Source organism: Platichthys flesus, chromosome 5 (assembly GCF_949316205.1).
Source record: "Platichthys flesus chromosome 5, fPlaFle2.1, whole genome shotgun sequence".
Taxonomy (NCBI): Eukaryota; Metazoa; Chordata; class Actinopteri; order Pleuronectiformes; family Pleuronectidae; genus Platichthys; species Platichthys flesus.
In genome coordinates this window covers 21,899,565-21,920,483 of record NC_084949.1, presented here as the reverse complement: position 1 = coordinate 21,920,483, position 20,919 = coordinate 21,899,565, and the positions used below count along the sequence as shown (strand labels likewise).

General features: G+C 41.3%; 2 protein-coding genes across 4 annotated transcripts in view; both read left to right on the top strand.

Annotated features, from left to right (window-relative positions):
* The first annotated feature begins 1,385 nt into the window (after window positions 1-1,385).
* On the top strand, window positions 1,386-8,389 carry tmem154 (transmembrane protein 154). The gene is made up of 9 exons (XM_062387777.1): window positions 1,386-1,562; window positions 2,202-2,291; window positions 3,419-3,481; window positions 3,991-4,020; window positions 4,204-4,386; window positions 4,727-4,781; window positions 4,908-4,984; window positions 5,481-5,523; window positions 7,346-8,389. Exons 1-8 carry the CDS (start codon window positions 1,469-1,471, stop codon window positions 5,516-5,518), a joined length of 630 nt encoding a protein of 209 aa, XP_062243761.1. The 5' UTR covers window positions 1,386-1,468; the 3' UTR covers window positions 5,519-5,523; window positions 7,346-8,389.
* A 3,508-nt stretch (window positions 8,390-11,897) lies between these two features.
* The window catches only part of fbxw7 (F-box and WD repeat domain containing 7), a 97,901-nt gene continuing 88,879 nt past the window's right edge, over window positions 11,898-20,919 (top strand). For 2 of the 3 annotated variants that reach the window (XM_062387746.1, XM_062387749.1), the window contains exons 1-2: window positions 11,898-12,383; window positions 16,973-17,056. In XM_062387746.1, coding sequence (XP_062243730.1) covers window positions 17,036-17,056 — 21 coding nt within the window. In that variant the 5' untranslated portion in view covers window positions 11,898-12,383; window positions 16,973-17,035. The remainder of the gene's footprint in view (window positions 12,384-16,972; window positions 17,057-20,919) is intronic. The other variant, XM_062387748.1, reaches the window with a different exon arrangement.

Here is a 20,919-nt window from a genome sequence, read left to right as displayed (position 1 = left end):
GTCGCGTCAATATCGATTATGAATCCGTCTCAGCTGTCAATCATGATGTTTCATCCCCCATCTTGTAGTAAGTTTGTAGTAAATATATGAGTCATGTAAGAATCACCACATGTTAGCCATCACTTTCTGTCTTCAGGGAAGTGGTCACCAACTGTGTTCAAATGAAGAAGCAGTAATGGAGGAAGTATTGAGTAAGTAATATTTCAATACTGTACTCCACTGCAAGTAAAAGTCCTGTGTTCATAACCTTACTCAAGTAAAAGTATGAACATTTTACTGTACTGTACTGTACTGTACTTTACTGTAGTTTACTTTACTGTGCTTTACTTTACTTTGCTGCACTGTTCTGTGCTAAAAAGGTAAATCACTGTATCGCAGAAAGAGTTTTTCCTAATCTATCTTATATTTTTGCTTAAATATCACTGCTGCATAAATGTGTATGTTGCATGTCTGTTGTAGCTCAATCTAACAAGTCTCCAGCCTTTTAAATGATGTATTTTCCAGCCAATGCAAGAGAGGTTTTAAAAAAGTCGATTGAGAATTTACTCTAGACATAGAAAAACCAGTTCATTCTTCAGTTCATCACAAACACTGAACTTCAACACATCTGGAGACACGTGGTTTAAACTCTCATCTGAAACGTGACTGAAGCTTTGAGACAAATGGAGTCAAGTAAAACCTGCAATATCTCCATCTGACAATACAAGTACCTCTAATTTGTACGTAAGTATAGTATTTGTGTACATTTACTTAGTTACTGTCCACCATTGATAAAAGATGTGTATGAGTGGTTGATTTAAGAGACAGAATAATAGCCAGTTTATCTGCAGATGCTCTGTTAGATCAAGGAAAACACTGTCGTGTGTTTTAAAGTAGGCCAACAGCCTTTGTCCATAGATAATCACAACAGCATGACCCTCCAATTCATCACCAGCGTTTCACACACACACACACACACACACACACACACACACACACACACACACACACACACACACACTGACTCACACACTGACACACAGACACTGACTTACAGTAGGATCCAGCCTGAGCCGAGCAACAGACACAGATCAACACTTTTTTACAGCCTTGGATTTATTTTAGGCAGCAGCCAGACACACAGAGAACATTTCTCCAGAGACAGCAGCAGAGCAGCTGGCTCTCGCTGAACTCAAATTGTTTTTCTTCTTCCTTTAAGTCTGCTCAGCTCTGTCGGGCGGCATACCTCCCCGGCAGGAATGTGACTGTGCTGCAGCCGAGGAGCCGTCCGACCTGTGGCTACAAGCACAGAGCCGATTGCATCACATCCGAGTGAGTTATCTGTGTGAATCTGAGGGTGTGTGTGTGTGTGTGTGTGTGTGAGGGTGTTTTTTTTCTTTTCTTTTTTTCCTTCCATTTGACATGTAAAGTCAAATCAGGAAGTGAGATGCAGTGACAGAACAGAACGCAGCAGGCGCAGGATGGCACTATGTCTGCCTCTCGGCCTGCCAACATGAGAGCCTCCCGGGGGAAGACCCCTCTCCTCCTGCTGCTGCTGGCGTTGATCACACTGACTGGGACAGGTAGGACTTTTTCTTTCTTTTACCTTCTGGATTAAGACACAACAAACTCGCCACCTTCTCGCCTCCTCCTCGCCGCTGTCGTCAGGTTTTCTGACTTTGATGCTTCGAGGTTAACGTCTCGACTGAAACACGTTTGGTTTGGAAGTTCTTCTGATCTTGTAATGACACCAGAAGTTGAAAGATTGAGCAACAAGGCCCCGATCAACCCAATCGCTCAACTCTCTTTTGTTCCTGTTCAGCTTTAACTTACTTCATTCAACTTGTTGTCAAACCTCTAAGGAAACTAAAACCTTCCTTTACTTCACTTCAAACCCAATACTCTGAACATGTGTATTCCTCTTCTTCCTTGTTTAAGATCTACACCCTTTTTCTGAAGCAAGAGAACCCTGACAAAACTCTGTTGCTCAACATGTTGAATATCTCCACCTCCTCTTTCCAATGCAGCGTGCGACCACTCCAACGGTTCAGATTCTTGTTGCAACCGTTTGAAATCATGCAGAAGGAAGTTTGAAGTTCCTGTGAGATCTGAGAGTTACTGTCCTCCGCTGTAGTTTATTATTATTATTTAAAAATCAGTCAGATGAAACCTCTTTGAATATAATATAATAGAATAAAGTAATGAGAGACTTTGCATTGCAGTGCTGTGTCAAGAGGAAGGTGACGGTGCACCAGAGGAGGAAGTTCAAGAAACAGAGGAATCAAACCCGGAGGATGTCGACCCAGACCCAGGTGAGACGTGATTCATGAGATATATCAAAGAATTCAGAATATGTATATGTGGCCGACAGCCTGTAGATGTGTAGGTGTCTGTTCATGTCTCATGTTCCGGGTTCGACCCCTTTAGTTCCAGTTTCAAAGAAAATGTAGAACTGGGAAGTGAACATTGCAGAATAAAAAGGGCTGTTACAGTCTTTTCAGGAAGAATGGACTTTCTTTCTTTCTCTTCTACATTACATTACATTACATGTCATTTAGCTGACGCTTTTATCCAAAGCGACTTACATTTTTAGAACACTCAGCATTTATGAGGGGCCATTTAGGGGTTCAGTATCTTGCCAAGGACACTTAGGCATGCAGATGGGATAGAGTGGGATTCAAACCGGCAACCTTCTTGTTGCAGAGCACCCGCTCTATCCCCTAGGCCACGCTCTCCCTATTTAATTTGTATTTTCTATTTTAGCCAGGAAGGTCACAGTGAAAGACAACATCTCCTTGAACAGTGGATAACAAAAAAAAGTGTCATAGGCAAATACAACCAGGGACGAACAACACAAAACAAAAAACAAACCAAGGTTAAACACCCAGAACACACATAGAAACACAGAGGAACAAACGTCAAAGATGAATTATGGAAATGACATTCTTCAATGAAAACTGATGAAAGAGGATAGTGAAGATCCATCTCTGTGGCGACAGTTTGAGGAGGACGTTCTCACACTGAGATCCATACAGAGACTTGCCTGACTTGCTCCGAGCCACAGGGCTGTGGCGGGACTTTTACAAACACTGTATTCATGAGTCCCAGTCGGGGATTCGTCATTCAGATTTTTCATGGGTTTTTTTTATCCTGTCAACTGGGCTTTCATCTTTTCCAAATTCCTCCCCTTACCCCAGAAAAAAGTAATAAAGTCAAAATCCTTTCCTGGATGAATGACGAAATACTGACTCTGTTCAGGTGCTGGGAAGTAAAACTTAATAACCTGGCTTCTAGCTGAAATCTGTCTTGAGAACTAATGATGAGAAAATATCATTAGGAGTTATTATCAAACCCTTGGTCAGAGCCTGAGGTCTGTTGATTTATTCTGGCTTCAGATTTACATCCATAATCTGTGACTCGTGATGATCTGTGTTCATAGTGTCGTCCACGACTGCTCCTGAGGGAACTTCTCCGACAGACCTAGAAGCCTCAGAAGAACCAGGTAAGATTTTTGTTTTCACCCCTCTCTGTTTGTTTGTGAGTAAGATGACATTAAAACAACAGATTTCCCAGGAAACTGTGGATGTGGTATGTGGCAGGGATGTATCTATTCAATGTTGGTGCTGATCCGGATCATGTGTTTGGAGCCAGGAACTTTCTTTTACATTGAGAGATTTAAACAAATATATAAACTCATGGCTGATGATGAAACGTCTTTCATTATGACCTGAGATCTGTTGTGTATCTATGAGTGAATTCCAGGGGACTGTTGGTTGTCACTGGAGATATGCGCTCCTCTGAGACTCATTCTTTTCTACAAGGGTCCATCTACAAGTGTATATTTAACAGAACAATATCTGCTTCTTAGAATACTGATACATATAAACATAAGATAACCTTTAAAAAAATAACTAATAAGGTCTCTTTGAAAAGCAAGTACCTTAGTCTGAAAACTCTCGATAAAATAATTCGATAAAATAATTTAAATCTTTCACATGTTGTTTATTCCAGGTACAAAGGAACCTGAAGAATCAGGAGACGGTATGTCACATGACCCATGAATATAAATGTAAAAATAAAAGCTGGACAGTAGTTACCATTGTTGTTATTATTATCGTTACTGTGTTATTGTTGCCATTATCATTTATGGAAACAGACCATTTACCATTGGATCCTCGCTGGGTTGAGGATGACTGTCTGATCACCAGTGTGTTGCCTCTGCAGATGAGGGCCTAGAAGGTACAGGGGAGTCACGCGAAGGAGAATCCACCGCAACACCAGAGGAGGACGACACTCTGGGTCTCATCATCATCCCCGTCCTCGTGGTGCTGGTGGTCGTGATCATCGGCTTGATCGTTTGTGGGATTTTCATCAGCCGCAAGTGGAACAGAAACAAGAGAAATCAAGGTGTGTGTGTGTGTGTGTGTGTTTGTGTGTGTGTGTGTGTGTGTGTGCCGTTGAATGTTATTTTGTGAAAACTTCACGATACTATCATTTGACATTTGACATACTATCAGATGTCAGATTTTCTGTTAATGCCTTAAAATGATCCAATTACCATGTAACTCACAACCTGTTTAGCAATATATCAGTATAGTTGGGTGGAAAACAAAGTTATATATATATTGTATTTAAGTCATATTAAAAAAGAGACCTTAGCTATTGAATATCTGTTATCGATAAAATAGTTATAATTCAATAAATTAGCTTTAGTGTAATTTGACTGACGCAAGTTCTCTTCTCACAGAGCTCAGGAAGGATGATCCATATCTGGATGGACCCAGCGAGGAGAAGGTGCCAATGTAAGTATGTTGATAGTTTAACATATAGGCCCCTCAACTGTTGCAGCTGGAGTCAGAAAACAAGTGTTGCATGTTAGTCGACCTAGTTTCATTGACTCATTAGATCGTTTGTTAAATGCATGTTAGGCCCATGTTTGAAGAAGACGTCCCCTCGGTGCTGGAGCTAGAAATGGAAGAGATGGACCAATGGATGAAAAAAGACGGTAGGTTTCTGTAAACAAACGAAATAATCCTTTAAAAACATATCAGAAATAGGGAGAGGCCATTTTATTAGGCTGAGACTCATGCAGTGGATTACACCAGCAACTTTATATAATCAATAATGTAATGGTAATGTTTTATTTTGACCCCTTTTAAACAGCTGTTTTGCATTTGGAGGTGTCACTAATATTTTGAGTAACTAAGAGAAATACCTGTAACTATAAACTTCCACAAAACCACTAACTACATTGGTTTTAGTAAGGTGTACCTAATAAATTGGCAAATTAGAGTCAGTTTTTTTTTTAGCCATAACCTGCGCTGGAAGGGTTTATCCAGCAGAGGTCACTGTTCCTGTATACGTGGTCAATACACAGCACAAGGCAGAGTGTTTATCAGTTTTATAAATTCTGTGTCTCTCCTTTGAAAATGACTTTTCTCTGACTTGATCGATCCCATTGGGCATTTGTAGGTTTACTTTCTGGTTTTTACTTATTTCAGGTGAAACTGCAGAGGACTCTAATCATGCAGGATTCTAATTATGGTGAGAATAACTTACACTTCTTTTGAAAACATCCTTTTTAGCCAGAAAGTTTTTTTACATTATAAGTCTGTTTGCATGTTATTCTATTTGATTCACAGTTTGCTAAAAAAATAAACTGAGTCATGTTTAATGGATTTACTTGATAAAGAGCTTTTTTTGAATAAACAATACTGCAGGTCTGAATACAGCCCGCTTTGATTATAATAAAATAATACGTTTTCCATGGTGTTGACATCGTGGTATTGCAGCGAACCTATTGCACGCAGCTTCGTTACACAACAATGCTAACACAACACGGACCAACAGTGGACTTTGGTAATAAGAAGACAGTTTGCCCTCTCTCTGTTTGTTGTGATGCACCAGCTGGTTTCACTAGAGCTGTGGCTGATGAACTGTGACCCTGTCGTCATCACACACGGTGTTGTTTGAAAGCACGTACACATTTACATCTGTTAGTGATTACACTAGGCACGCATTGGATTTGTGTCGCAACTCGCAACAAACTTAACCCTGGGATAGTCTGGAAGGGAAGGAGAGGTCAAGGTCCATGAACTGTTGACCAACATCGTGCACACACACACACACACACACACACACACACACACAAACACACACAGACTCTGGGTTTTATTTCCAAAGCTGTACAGGGGTTAGACAGAACCTTCCTTCAGCAGAGAGGTTACAAAAGACATGTCAGGACAGAAGTCAATGGGATGTTACTGCAGCTGTGGTTGCAACATGTGATGCTGCTGCTGCTGCTGCTGCAAGAATTTCCCTGGGTGTGAAATTACACAACAGCTTAATCACAACATCAAATTATAGAAAGAAAGAAAGAATGCACTGTTTTAGAAGCTGCGTTAAAAGTGTGTTTGCAATGAAAGTCACTTTGCAATGAAATCAAACCACAATTGAACTACTCTTATTGTGCAAGGGTGTTGAGGAAAATTAAACAAATGTTCAAAAGCTTAAAAACATAAATACCACTCTGACAAAAGTAGTAATTTGCAGGTTTGGGACACCAGAGTATCAACTTGTATGTCAATTATTTAGATGCTACACTACATTAACATCTGGAGTGGTTGTTGTGATAGAACTTTGCTTCTACGTCTGCAAATGTTAAACAGGAAATGCTGTAACATGCAGGAGAGGTGCCACAAGATCATGTTTAACATTCATAGGTATGGATCCCAATGTTAGTTTTGAAAGTGAAGAGGTTGAACATGTACAATTACAGTTTATACATACAAGTCCTTTGTAATATGAAAAAGTAGGAGCTTTGTTTAAAAGAGCCAAAAACATTTTCACAGCTACGTAGTTGTCAGTCAGGTACATAGACTGTGTTTAAAGATGTAGGACATGACTGCTCCCCAAAAGTGAAGCCCAAAGGTTTTGATTGTCCCCTGGTGGCTGGTTTAAGTATATGTCCTAAACCCTGCCTCCTGCCTCCTGCCTCTATGTAAGTGGACAGGATGTGAGCCAAACTAAAAAGTCAAACATTTAAATTGTCCTCAAAGATGGGTTCTCTGTCATTTCAAGTATCACCCTGATGTTTGTTTTCATTTTTCATGTAAGTTTGGTTTTAATGAGTAATTTAAAGCTATATATACCAAGTGAACTGTGATTGGCTGAGCATGACTCACTGACCTGGCTCCATCTCCTGCTCACTTCTGCACAGACTCTTGCTCTGAACATTGTGTTCACACACATTGACATCTTTACATACAGTCAACTATCAGCTCACGTAAAATGTACTTGAACTTCTGACGATAGAGAGCTGCCCTCGTTCTCTGTCCTCAACGTTGTCTCCTCTGTTTCCCTCCAGGTCAAAGAGACGCTCTCCCACCACACGAGGACACACACTCTTCAGAGCAGCGTTGACAACGTGGACGTTTTGACCTTTCTACAATAATCCTGCAACATTTTTCTCACTACAGGAGTTGATTTTACTGCCTGGAAACAACATTATGAGACTTTGGGGGAACTCCCAATCATGACTTTTGTTTTTAAAGTAAAACCTTCAGTGAGAGAGATAAATCTCATCGTCTGCGGTGGAGAGCAACGTGCAACAGCTGGACTTTCTTGTGTTGAACACTGGCTCTTTTTAAATGTCAATGATCTGTGTTGCCACCTTGTATTTCTTCTGCTGTGCTTTGCCTGTTTTTTATTGTTTACTGTACTACAGCAGGGAAATGTACTGTATTTTCTGTCTCGTCGAATCAGCTCCAAAAAGCTGTCCCCTGCTGATTCACACTGTTAAAGACTCAGCGGCCGACACTCCTCTCCGCCCCACACATAGACACCACTGCTCTCACTGGCTGCTGACGACTCATCTGCGACTCACAGCCTCTTTATTGTGTCAAACTGCGTGACTCCCTCCAGCTGCAGGTTTTTTTTTAAGGGGAAATATCCTGTTGATGATTGTAGGCATGCATGACAGGGAGGGCCACTCCTTCTTCATGCCTGTGCAGAGCTGGTTCCGAGAAGGAGGTTTTAGTCAGAAGCCGATTGAGATCTCAGCGTGGGAAATCAGACGCCTGCTGTGTCTTAGTCCTTTTGATAAGTTACCGAAATAGCTTTCTAGAAGCTGCTACTGATAAGATTTTGATCTCACCATAGAATCGGACTGAAAAAGTGTCTCCACAGACGCTCTTAGATGTTTTTTTTGCACCAGATTTAGTCGATACACTGATCTGAACAAGTGTCTGTGACTATTTTCCAGACCCTTGCTTTGTAAATATGAGAATACAGAAAACCAGGGGAGATTATTTTCATGGAGCGCCTTCTGTAAATATTTCATATGAGGCTGTGGTGTTTTTTTTTATTACTTTTTGCTGATGAACCTTTGAATAAAATGTCAAAGTGAAAATGTGTTAAAGTCTGTTAAGTCACCACTTTTATGAAATATCTCAACAGATATCTGACTGGTTGATGTGTAGTTTTGTTCAGGCCTTCATGAACCTATGATGATGACTGATTTCACAAAGATGAACAAAGACCACACATTAGTTTCAACAAAAACTTTGTTTATTTAAAGAACTGAAAAGGAAATCTCAATTGAGAAATCAGATTACAACCAGAACCGAACTCAGTGGAAGCCGTGGGGGAGAGGGAGACTAGGGCTGCGGTCGAAAAGTCTAAAATAATCTCCTTTCCTAACCACTGATACCTGACCTTGATGGCAAAAGTCACAAAGGATGGGAGAGAGGACCCGTAAGGAATTAGGAAAGGAGAAAATCGGACTGATGCCACCATGAATATCGTGCAGCTGGACCATGAAGTGAATCTACCTGACGTCCAAGCTCCTCCTATCAGGCTCCTGCAGGGAGAGGCCTTCTCAGGGGGTCATCACAATGGAAAAGGCAAATCCGTTTCATGATGTAAAAATCTATTCACATAGGATGAATCCTTGTGGACCTTTTTTTCCATCCAGGTTTTGTTGAATGTGTGCGTAACTGAGACAGACACCAGCCAAACAGGTTTAAATGTAAACACATCGGTGACACAAACAACTTCGACAAAATCACTTAGTAACAGGAAATGCAGGGACTGATGGAACCTGAGCCTATAACATGAGACACGTGTGTTAAATCCATCACAGGCCTGTGGGCCACTGTGAACGGAAATGATGAGATGTTATCCCTCGCCGGACACGTTCATATTTCCAGTGACCGCTCTGTGAATCCACCGGGCTCTATTGACTGAGTGGCTCTCTTCCCAGCAGGCATTGCTGTCACACGTTATCGGCTCTGTTTCACAGGCGCTCCAGCAGCCCTGTTTGTTTGCCTTCTGAGCGTCGTACGTCTGTCGCAATCATCACACTCAGTCGTTCTTGGGCAATCTTTGAGAGGGAAACACGTAATACACCAGGGAATCTGTGTGTGTGTGTGAGAGAGAGTGTGTGTGCTGGTGGCATTATGAGAGACTTCACAATAGTTGTGAGTTGGATTCTCTCCCGAGTTGTGATGAGCAATTGGAAGCGTGTGAAACTTTTCCCTGCCTCTTATGAAAGGTTGGCCCTTGCACCAGTTGTTCAACATTTGATACCAGAGCCACTGGAGTTCATGTCCTCTGTATTTCGAGGAGGTTCATTTAATAACAATGTATTCTTATTATTTTAAAAGCTCAGGAATGTGAGTTTCCCTGCAATGCTTAAAATATGTGACGGAACAGAATTTGGTTTGAATAATGGAGAAGGGGGTCAGAATTTAAACTCACCAAAGTGAACTGGACATGAAAAAACAAGTTCAATAATCTTGTGATATTAAATGGATAAGATACTGTATAGAACTTGATGGTCTGATTAGTTTTCCTGTCAAGAGATACAACAAACAACAATTGTCTGTATAACATATTTTAATTCCCACCTGAGTGGATGTAACAAAACAGCTTTTAGCAAACAGAAGGTTTAAAACCCCCAGAAGCAAGGGAGGGACTCGGGTGAAATATAGGTCACTCTTTTATTCAGGCTCCTTAAAAATGTTTGTTGAGCTTCTGACAACCCAAGTTCGACCATGAGGCTGAAACCTGTGTGAAGAGACACAACTTAAATAGACACAACTACCAAAAACATTGGTCATAAAAGTCTTTAAATTAATAAAACATACAAACAAATAAATAAAAAGATGAAAAAAAAGGGTTGAATAGTTAAAAAAAGTCAATTCCAATTTCCAGTGATGTTCAAGTCACATCAAAACTATCTGTGAGTTTTGGGAAACATTAACCTGTGATCCCCCTGGCTCTAGCCCTGACATCCACACACACAACACTCAGATATATCCAGTATGTTTTTACTCTTCAGTTTCACAGGGAAAACAACTGGAACAGCCGGTCGAGAAATCACACATAAAAACAATTCCAGACGAATGTTCGGATTTTTGTGCGGCGTCACTTTCATCAGCAATTTCCATAAACGCACACACAGCCACAGCTGCTTTCAACCCTGTTCTGTGACTGCATTTAATAACAAAGTGAGGGTGTTTACAGTCATCCTTTGTTTCCAGGGTCTGCTTTTCAGTTTTCATTGACTGGGTGCCAGCCTCAATTCCACACTTCCCAGGATCACATGTTTGGTGCTTGGTGATATCTCACGCTTTCAGACTTTCCCTGGAGGATCCAGATAGAGGGCATGAAAATCACCATGAGCCAAAGCTAACCATAGCTGGCACAGTAGGAGTGACTTCTGCAGCAGCAGCAGCAGCTCTATAATCCACCGTTGCTTCCTTTTTATCTTTCCTTTTCCTTTTGTCTGTGAGTAAATATGGCTCAGTATGCTGGGACGAATCAGGTTTAGGTTTTCCTCTGGCAGGATTTGTACTCAGGGAGTGCACCTCTTCTCATTATTATTATTAAAAAAAAAATCATTGACTAAAATATATTTAGAGTTTCCATTTATCATTATAAACAGGTAAACGTGTGAATGGATATGGACGACGTCAACGATAAGGGATACATCTAAAAAAATACGTAGCTGGGTTTAATTTAATTCATTATGTATGTATTAATTATTTATATGTTGCACCATATCTGTAAGGCATGTGTTACCTTATATAAAAAACTGAAGTGTACAATTATAGATAAGGCAGCTCTGTCGTGCCTTATATTCTCATCATTGTGTGACTTCTCTTCAAAAACCTTGTAAATTTAATAATAAGCATTTGATCATCAGAGGTAGTGTCCAGGTTGTTGTAAGAGCACAACTACCACAATGTTAAATGCTCTTTGATCATATTATTATTCATCTCATCTCATTATTATATACCAACCCACTGTCCATCCCTTTACTGGCCATACAAGCCCCATGCACAGACTTTACCACTACATATTCTTTTATATGTATATATATTTATTTTTTTTCTGCTGTTTTTATATATATATATTTTATTGTACTATCCACTCCAGCAGCACAAGAACACTTTCCTACTCGACACTGACAAAATCACATCATTGCATTCCATTCCTGTATCTGTAAATATGTACTCCGTATGTGATTTATGTATGTATGTCAGTGATTTGTTTAAGTGTATAAGCTACTGGATGATCTGAATTTCCCACGGGATTAATAAAGTATCCATCTATCTCTCTATCTATCTATCTATTTATCTAGAAGCTTGAACAGCTAAATAGACTTAAATAGTTTTCTTTGGTCGATAAATGAAATAAATAACAAGTTAAAATACAGCAAACTAACAAATAATAATAATGAATACACAATAACTTAACAAACATTTGTGCTATAAATTAGATTTCTCTAAAAATGTATCTGATCATTTTTATTTCAGTTTTATTCTCTCACACACCTGGGCGCGTGTTGTTACATCACATTCGAGCGCCCACTCGCAAACAAAACCCTTGTCGTCATCCGGCCGCGACACGAGTTGGTGGAGAGTCAGGAGCCGAGCGGAGCTGGCGGGTGTCGAGCAGCCTGTGAACGGCACAAATCTGGTCCCTGTGGATGTGTCCCCCCCGCGGTACTGGTCCGAGGTCACCGTGCGTTTCCCAGTAAAGGATCCGAGTCACAGGAGGGACCGACACCGGCGTCAGTTTCACGGAGCGGCTCACGTTAGCGCTTACTTGATGTTTTCAGCTGCTATCCCGTTAGCATTACCCGGAGTGGGCTCGCAGAGGCTAGTTAGCAGGGGCTGCTAACGCGGTAGCTTGGGTGCAAACCGGTGTGAGCGCTCGCCGCTGCAGGGAGGGAACCGAGAGAAGAGGCAGGAGCTGTGTAGCATCCCACCGGAGACCCCCACCCACCCCCCAGCGTCAGCCCCTTTTTAGCCCAGTACAGGTTTGGATACACGACCCCCAGAGGAGCCCTCGCCTGGGGGAGGCCCGCCGCCCCGGTCCTGCTTCGCGTCTCTAAGGTAAACACAGAGTAAAAACCGAGGGTACCATCATAAGCATGAAACACCACAGATCAGAAGACTTGGGGGGAATTGGGCCTAGCATTAGCCCCAGCTAGCACGTAGCTAGTCGGTTAGCCGAGCTAGCATTGCTAACGCCGATGTGGAGCTGCTGCACGATGTGTGAAGAAGTTGAAGTCGGCTCTTTTTAAATGTCTGTAGCCGAACTCATCCCAGGCTGATGTCTGCCTGCGTGAATCAGAACGTGCACGGGTTTGTTTACCCGGATCTGATCCCTCGGATTTGCAACACCGAGCCCTTTAAAAAACTTCCTCCACAAACTCGACTTCAAGCTACAAAGCGTTAGCAGTTAAACGTGCCGAAAACATTTAGACACAAACAACAACAAGGTCTATTATTTATTAGAAACGGCCACAGGTCGGGAAACAAAAGTCATGGCGGGAGTTAGCAAGTGAGTTCTCCTCTGTTTCCCCAGTTCAGCGGCTCATGGGCGAGCTGACCCCGTGCGAGGTGGATGTGTGTCTCAGTTCTGTGGCTCCGGTTGGATGAAAACATGAGCGACACCTTTTGTGTGCTGTGGAAAGACTTGACAACACGATTTAGCAAAGGTTTTCCCTGCTCTGCAAACAGTAAACTTTGTTCTTGAGTTCTTGTGGAAGAAGGATTTGGATTGAGCAGTTTAATAAGCACACAAAGTTGAAACTAATGCAGCAGCTCAGCAGAACTAAATCCCACCTTTCCCCTTATTGAAGGGTTTCTACCTGTGTTTGAGTTAAATTGTGTTTTACTGAGAGACAGGACCCATGTTTAACCTGCCCATATTGATATTAATTAAGTGACTTACTTTATATGTGTTAGTTGCCTACATGATGTCTTTTTTTAGCCTGGAAGTCGGTTGAATAAAACCCAAATCTCACTAACAATGACCTATATGTGTTGGATTTAACACATTTCTATATCGTGGTGTTAAACCCAGCTAAGGTGGAGGCAGGTTGGATGACATACCTTGTCACTCTAAGCTATATCACTGTTTGAAAGGGATTTTCATCTTGCGGTGCTCGTTTCCTCTCGTGGAGAACACAACTGCTTCTCCATCGTGTTGCTTGTTAATTACAATTTTACCTCTCGTGTTTAAGTTTGTTGTAAATCAGACAGAGAGGATTAGAAAACACAGAGCGTCTCTTGCTCCCCGAGTCGAGACTATAAACCAGAGTCTTAGATCAAAGCCCTGAAGTTTCTCTTAAACGAGTTAAAAACAACCAAACAGTAGTCTTTTGTGTGTTGTGCCGTGTCTTCAATGATGCTGTAAGATGAGTTATTCCTCGTACACGACATCTTCAAGCCGAGAACTTGTGCATGTGTTTTTAACAACAGGGATTAAAGTAGTGCACTTGCAGAGGAGGTTCTTTAATGCACATGGTCAATGTAATGCAGCGAGCCTGACCACAGAATCCACCTGTTTACACACAGGCAGAAGGCAGATACCTTCTATTTAATTATCAAATTACAAATGCACCTACACGTCGCTGTATCAAAATTGCTTTTGTTGGCCGTTGCGGGAAAATTGTCTGCGCTGTTTAACTTTTACAAAAAATGTATCCTGCACTTTGCTGAAGTCTGAAATTATGGTTTCTATCAGGTCTGAGAATGTACTTTTCTAAAAGATTACAAAGAAACCAGTGCTGACTATTCATCAAAATGAAAAAAGGGTTCAATATCGGCTTTAATTATTGCTTAATGGCAACTCTACTTGTGTGTCTTACAAGGTGCAATATCTGAATTTTATGTTCTAAGAGGAGATAATGAATGGAATTGGTTCAGCACCTTAAAAATGAGTTGTTTTGTTGGATTTAAAGTAATTGGAGAAGATCCACTTAGCTTCTTGTTTCACAGTTGGATTCATAAAGCTTCTGATGTTTTCAAAGCCCATCTATCATCTTGAAGGCCTGTGAACCTACAGAATTGGATCATGCAGCAGTTGGGGCTGATTAGTGAGCACAACTGTTGGACCTCATGTTGAAAGAAACCCGTCTCGAGTAAACCCAAGTTTAAGTTTAGAGTTGATGTGGCATATTAACACATTCATTAATCTGGGCTCCATGTCAACATGTCACACTGTTGGTCTGGACAGGGGCCAATAACTGATAACCCTGCATCCTGTCACAGATTTATACAACCAATGGCTTCTGTGATTCAGCTCTAATGATTACACACTTTAAAAAAAAAAAGGCCAACATTTGATTTCCGGATTTCCACGTGATTTCCTACGTGACACTAGCCTGAATGTCATGGTCTGTTGTCTGGACCAAGGAGACATGATGAATGATGTACATGGTGAGGGACTGGTGGTTACAGATGTGGGCTCAGCTGCTACCCATGATGCCACAGCCATTATAAAGCCAGGCTGTAGAACACATGAACCATATCAATAATATGCAGGTATGGACATTCTGCATATGAGGATGTTCATTTTGCTGTGTCTAATATTGACCACACGTCTTGGTAGTTTGTCTGAAATCGTTGTGGATTTCTAAAACGCACGAGGCAGTTTACCGCCTACACACTGAGCAGCTACAGTTGATGCTGCGTTTAATGTAGAGTGAGACCTGCTCCTCCATCTCGACGGTGGAGGCATAACAAAACGGCCAAGTGCGACAAAACAAGTATAACGATGTCTCCAACGCTGAGACGAGCGTGGCACCGGTTCAGTTCACATGGATCCGTGTGATGAAATACCGTTTTTGCTGGCTGTGATTATTGCTGCAAGGCCTTGGAGACTGGGAGATGAGGGGTATCCTGGACTTTGTTTGCAGAAAGCTTCACATTCCCACAGTCCTGGCTGTTGCTGTTTCACTGACCCCGGGGCCTTCCCAAAACCATTCTCACATGGACACTGAGATTTCCTGGCTTTGAAGCTCGTATTGACAAAATATGAAGGAGGTCAAAGTGAGACACGTTATTAAGCATGTAAGTAGTTGGCAGCATCCAGGTGGTGTACATTACAGATATGACTCGTCTTAGTGGCTCGAGACTGAACTTTATTTAAGGAAAAACACTTTGAAGCGTCTTTTTTAACCTACTTGCTTCTGTGAGACTAAAAGTTGCTGATGATCACTATTTCACAAACTTATTTTTTTGGAGTTGTGCTGCAGGCAACCACATTATTCCTCTGAACTTGAACCCTGTTAGGAAACGTATCACTTAATCTGGTGTTATAGGGGAAACTGTAACCATGTTGGATTTCTCCTGTGTTCTTCAGATTTAAAAAACTAGTTTAGCTGAGAACCCTGTTACTGCTAACTTCACTTCAGGACTGGGGAGGGTGACCTTCAAAGAGTCCAAGAGAATTAAACTGGAGGAAAGTTGCTCCTGGCTAAAAAAATGTTTTAATAAATAGTGTGTAATACAAACTTTTACAAGAAGATTGATGGCAATGGAGAAAAGCAAAACCTACTTTTATTTGGTGCTCCCACGCTCAAAATGTTTGTGAAGATTTTGTTAGGATATAACCTCTTCTGTTCTTCTCTTCTTTTGCATCAGGAACATACTATTTTTTTATTTACTGGACTGCGTGAATTAAGGAAGGTTTGTTTAAAACTACCGACAGAGAAATGCCTCAGAGAGTTGAACTTGCAGCTGAAATTCTGAACCAGGAGGAGGAAGTCAGGAAGAATGTAAAGTTGTAGGAAAATCATTAAGTAGGACTGTGAGAAAACGGTGGATAACATCATCAAGGAGGACAGAAATGATCAAGCCTTGTAAGGAAATCAAACATTACAACACACGGCAGGGCTTCTGTTTTCTCACCTTTCTCAAGCGCTCTTAAATTATCCCTGTTCGTTTTTTTACTGATCTTTGCCAACTTGTTACAGCAGCAGTAAGAACCGGAGCCCACACAGATTAAGTCGCTAAGCAGGTAATGAAGTAATGATTTATTTGCCTATTGAACTTTTCCATTCGTTTGAATCAGCATCCTGTTGTTTGGAAGGTAACGGAGAGTTGTGAGGAGAGACCATCGTTACTTCTTCAACTTACTTTCTTTAACTCAACTCTGAATAATCTCCTCGCCAAACTGAAATAGAAGAAGCTCATGAACATGTCAACCCAGAAGGAGCTTTTGGTGATGAGGTTCTGATGCTGGTGACCATGTGCTGTAAACAGAAACATGTGAGTTTTTTCCTTTCTGGGTGAACTATCCCTTTAAGAGTAACCTGATGTGTCAGATGCAAAGCCTGCACCATTTGAATAGCCTTCAGTGGAAAGTGTTTAGAAACAGACAGGCGCTTTCACAAAATACTTGGCAGCCGACTGGATAAACTATCTACCGATCCCAGTCTCAGAGCAGAAACACCTTCAGCGCAGAGAAAAGAGCCCTCAGTGTTTTTCAGCTCTGATAAAACTGATGTTATTGCAAGATCTACACCATCCTCTTTATGAGCCAGCGTTATTGTTGATGATCACTCCCTCCACGCTGATTGGTCCGAACCATAGAGGTGCATCTACAAGTGAAAAGCTTGTGACATGGATTCTCAGCTGTCTCTCAAGGCTAAGAGATGCAATACAGTTCCATACCTGTTATTCTTTTCCAGGGCCTGGAATGGGATCTGTGGTCCGGTGCCAGTCTGCATGACATTTCCTGATGCAGCTGCTGCATGCCACACAGCCACATGAATGTAAGGCACGCTAACATTAGCTTTTACACTGTTTGAGCATTCTAGCTTAACCTCACCTCCGTGGATATGAAACCGAGGGAGGTGCAGATATTTGGCACAATGGAGGTAACATTGCAGCGATATATAGCCTGTGGTCTTATCACTGAAGTACTGTGCAATTTAGCCAACATTGCTCTTGAACATTTATCAACTCCAACACGATCTGCTGAGTAACACTCGCAGTTGTTCTGAAGTAAACAGACACCAGAGAATTTGTAAATAAGCTGACCAGAAACCAGAAGACGCTCCTCCGCCACTAGCGCTTCAGCAGAAGCATGATTTGGGTTTTTGAAGTGATCACAGATCTGGTTTATGTAGGACACTCCCTTATTGCAAGTGGTAAGCCATTCCAATGTTTACTTCCCTTTACCGACAACTGTGAAACACCTACCACAATCATTCATTTCAATGTGTCTGTGCGAGGTCATGCAAAACAATAAATACGAAACAAGCACCATAAGACTTTTTGGAATTTCCCAAAACTCAACGGAGTCTACGTGACTTTAAGATACTCGATGTATTCTGTTCTCGTGCCCCGTGGTTCTCGAGTACACAGTATTGTACTAGTATGTAGAATCATGCTCATGAAAAACTGGATGAGCTTTTTATTTTTTTTTACCTCCGCCAAGCAGGTTATGTTTACAGCAGACGTTTTTAGTTTTCCAGCAGGATTACACAGAAACTACTGAATGGATTTCCATGAAACGTGGTGGAAGCATGGGACCTGGGCCAAGAGCAAACCCAGTAAACTTTGTATACAAACAAAGGGGCAGACTCAGGATCTGTTTTCACATTCTTTAACATTGCACGATGGGGAAATATGCTCCACTGAGTTTGTTTGTTTTTAATGCATTCTTTAATCTGCATTTGTTCCGCTATCATCATCGTATGAATAGAATCTACTATTAAATGATAGTAGATTCTATTCTTAGCCGCCTCCCTTTTTAAATTCTCTCTTAACAAGTTCGAAATTCTCTCACAGAGGTTTAACTGTAAGACAGTGGAGCGTAGGCGGGTTGTGCTGTTGTGAATGGCCCTCTGCTCTCTATCTGTGAGGCACAAGGAGCATGTTAATAATTCAGTGCTGTGCCGTGCAGCTCTGAGTTGGTTAATGAACACAGAGGAATCTCTCAGGGATACTTTGTGACATAAATTATAGGGTGAACGCTTGACGACATAGTGCGAGGACAATGGGAAGTGTGATAAAGTAAGTCATAATTCAGAATTATGATACTGTGGAATACGAAATAGAGATGCGGAAAGTAGAATGGATGAGTCTCGATTTTCTCATCCTGTCCTGGGAGGGACACTTTCTTTGTTTGGTTCTGCTCCGCTGCTGAACAGGCACAATTTCTAAGTGTTCCAGTACCTTTCGCTCATTATGTTTATAGGGGACATGTAATGGGACAGTGTTTTTACAGAGAGCAGACCTCGCCTTGTCAGCCAGTCTCTTGCCACCCCTTGTAAATACGTGTCGTGTTCATTTCCCTGTAATTACTCTAGAACAGTAGGTACACAAACACACACAGACACACTCGCATTATAGGCCGAAGAGCATAGAGACTCTGGGATGTTATCGTTTACAAAAGTGTTGTTTTTTAGAAGTGACATAATCCAACGTCTGTGTTGTGTTTCTCAGAGCAAAGACTTCTAGTTTTGAAAATATTGTGGCTTTATCTCCTGATCTTGTCTTGATTCCTCAAATTATTCTCTCACATTTTGGGGAATGTACTTAATCACTTAGCAAGAGTTGGATCTTCGACCCCCGTGTACCTGTACTTCTGTTTGCTGTGTAGCTACAGCTGCCTAGTTTGACTCAGCACAAGGATGGGAAACAAACTGAATCAGACCTGAACTACAAATTACCATGTTTTTATCTTGTTTGTTTTAATGCATTAATTAGGCATTTGTATTTGGTTATAAGAAGTGTTTTGCAATATATATATATTTCTTTCCTGATAACCGTTTGACTTTGAATATCAAATTGTCGAGAAATTTAATTTTGCTTTTAGCTATTTGCTTGAAAATGACAAATGACTTATTGCAAATTTGAGATTTTTTGTTGTTGCTTGTGATCATTCAGCTAAATGACATAGAAGTTATTTTAATAGGAGACACATAGGTCAATGTCTGTCTTCTTTGGGCAAATCCATTTAATTAGATATCGGTCAATGGAAGCAAGGTGCATCATCACATTCATAAAAACCTTATTGTGAATTGAATATTACTGTAAATCAGTGTTATTATTCATTTTCATTAGTTCTTCCGTGATCACAGACTACAGTGGTATAGCAAATTATTGGTGGTTGACAATTCTGTTTTGTCATCTCATTATATCAGTGATCAGAATAATTATTTGCTGCCCTAATACCTTCACACTCCCTAATTAAACAGCTCCATCTCCAGACACTGATGTGATTTCCCCTCACACAGGCTGCGTGTACGGCTCTCAGCTCAAACCGTCTCCATCTCGCCTCAACACAAATGCATCTCTTCATTGCCACCCACAACTCATACCCTCTCAGATTCCCACCAGTCCCTCTCCGAGGCTGCAGGGGAGGTGCAGGATGAAAAAGGAGGCCTCTCCCAGCAGAGGTCCGGTTGGCATGGAAACGTCTGTCCTTGTGAATGAAGGCTCCTCTAACAGGCCTGGTCAGGGGTCTCCCACTGTCTCATGGTCCAAGAGAGGACATTGTTAGAAATCTCACAGGCGAACATCAAGTCTGTTCACGAACACCGGATTTATATGCTTATGGTTAGTCCCTCGGTTGGTTTCTACCAGTTTGTGTCCGAGTGTAGTTAGAATAGATACAATACTGTGTGCTTGTGTTACGGCAGAGCTTAAATTTAGCTTGCACACTTTGTTATTGCTGGAGTGCTCTTATTCATCAGCTCTCTCGCACTGAATCTAGCTGCATTGAGGACCTACGGTTTAGAGAAGTGGACATTCAGTACCAGCTCTCATTGCATTTCCCTGAACTGGCCCCATGGAGAGGCTGATTAAAAACAGAAAAAGAAAAGCTCACTAAAACTCTACGCCTTCAGTCTGTCTTCTTATATTTAACCAAATGCTGTATCACAGTTTCACTAAAGTTTTATGTACACAATCAAAAGCTTGTGACTTGAAAAGCAAGCAAAGATTCACGCTCTTTGTCTTTATGAAACTTGCCTGATTAAGGTCAGAGGCCTGAGATGTTAAGTTAATCCAAACGATGGATACACGGCACTGTAAGTTTACAATTGAGGACAAAAGCGATTGCGTCTTTCTTCTGATGGACATATTTTTCCCATTTCTGTGAACCAAATACTGTGTGGACTCTATTTGTCCGATGTACGGGCCAGGGACTGTTGAGCTCATAACAGTCAGTGATGTGAATTCTTCGTTGATTGGTCAACCAACCTGTGGTTTTCCAGGCTAAACATATTTTTTAACCATTTCTGGGGGGAAAAATGCTAATCACATCTCTCTGGGATAACCATCTCCACAAATATGAATCTGTCTTATGTAAACAGAGATTCCTTCATACGAGTGGATTGAATTTAGTTAAGCAGATTTCTCTGTTGGTAGCAACACTCGCTATCTGAGAAATTGTGTACAGATCTGCAATGCATTTGATTATCTGTTGGACTTAACAGAAAGAGATGTATCAAAAATACCTTGAATTCTTAAAACCAAACACCACTTGGCTTCTAAAATCACATTCCATTATCCAAAGCTTTGTAGTAGTCCTAGTTTTTCAGATTCTGCCAATGCAATAAACCAGATCATGGGACTAAATGAGTTCCAGATGAGATCCCTGGAAGGAAAACCTGCGAGTCTCTGT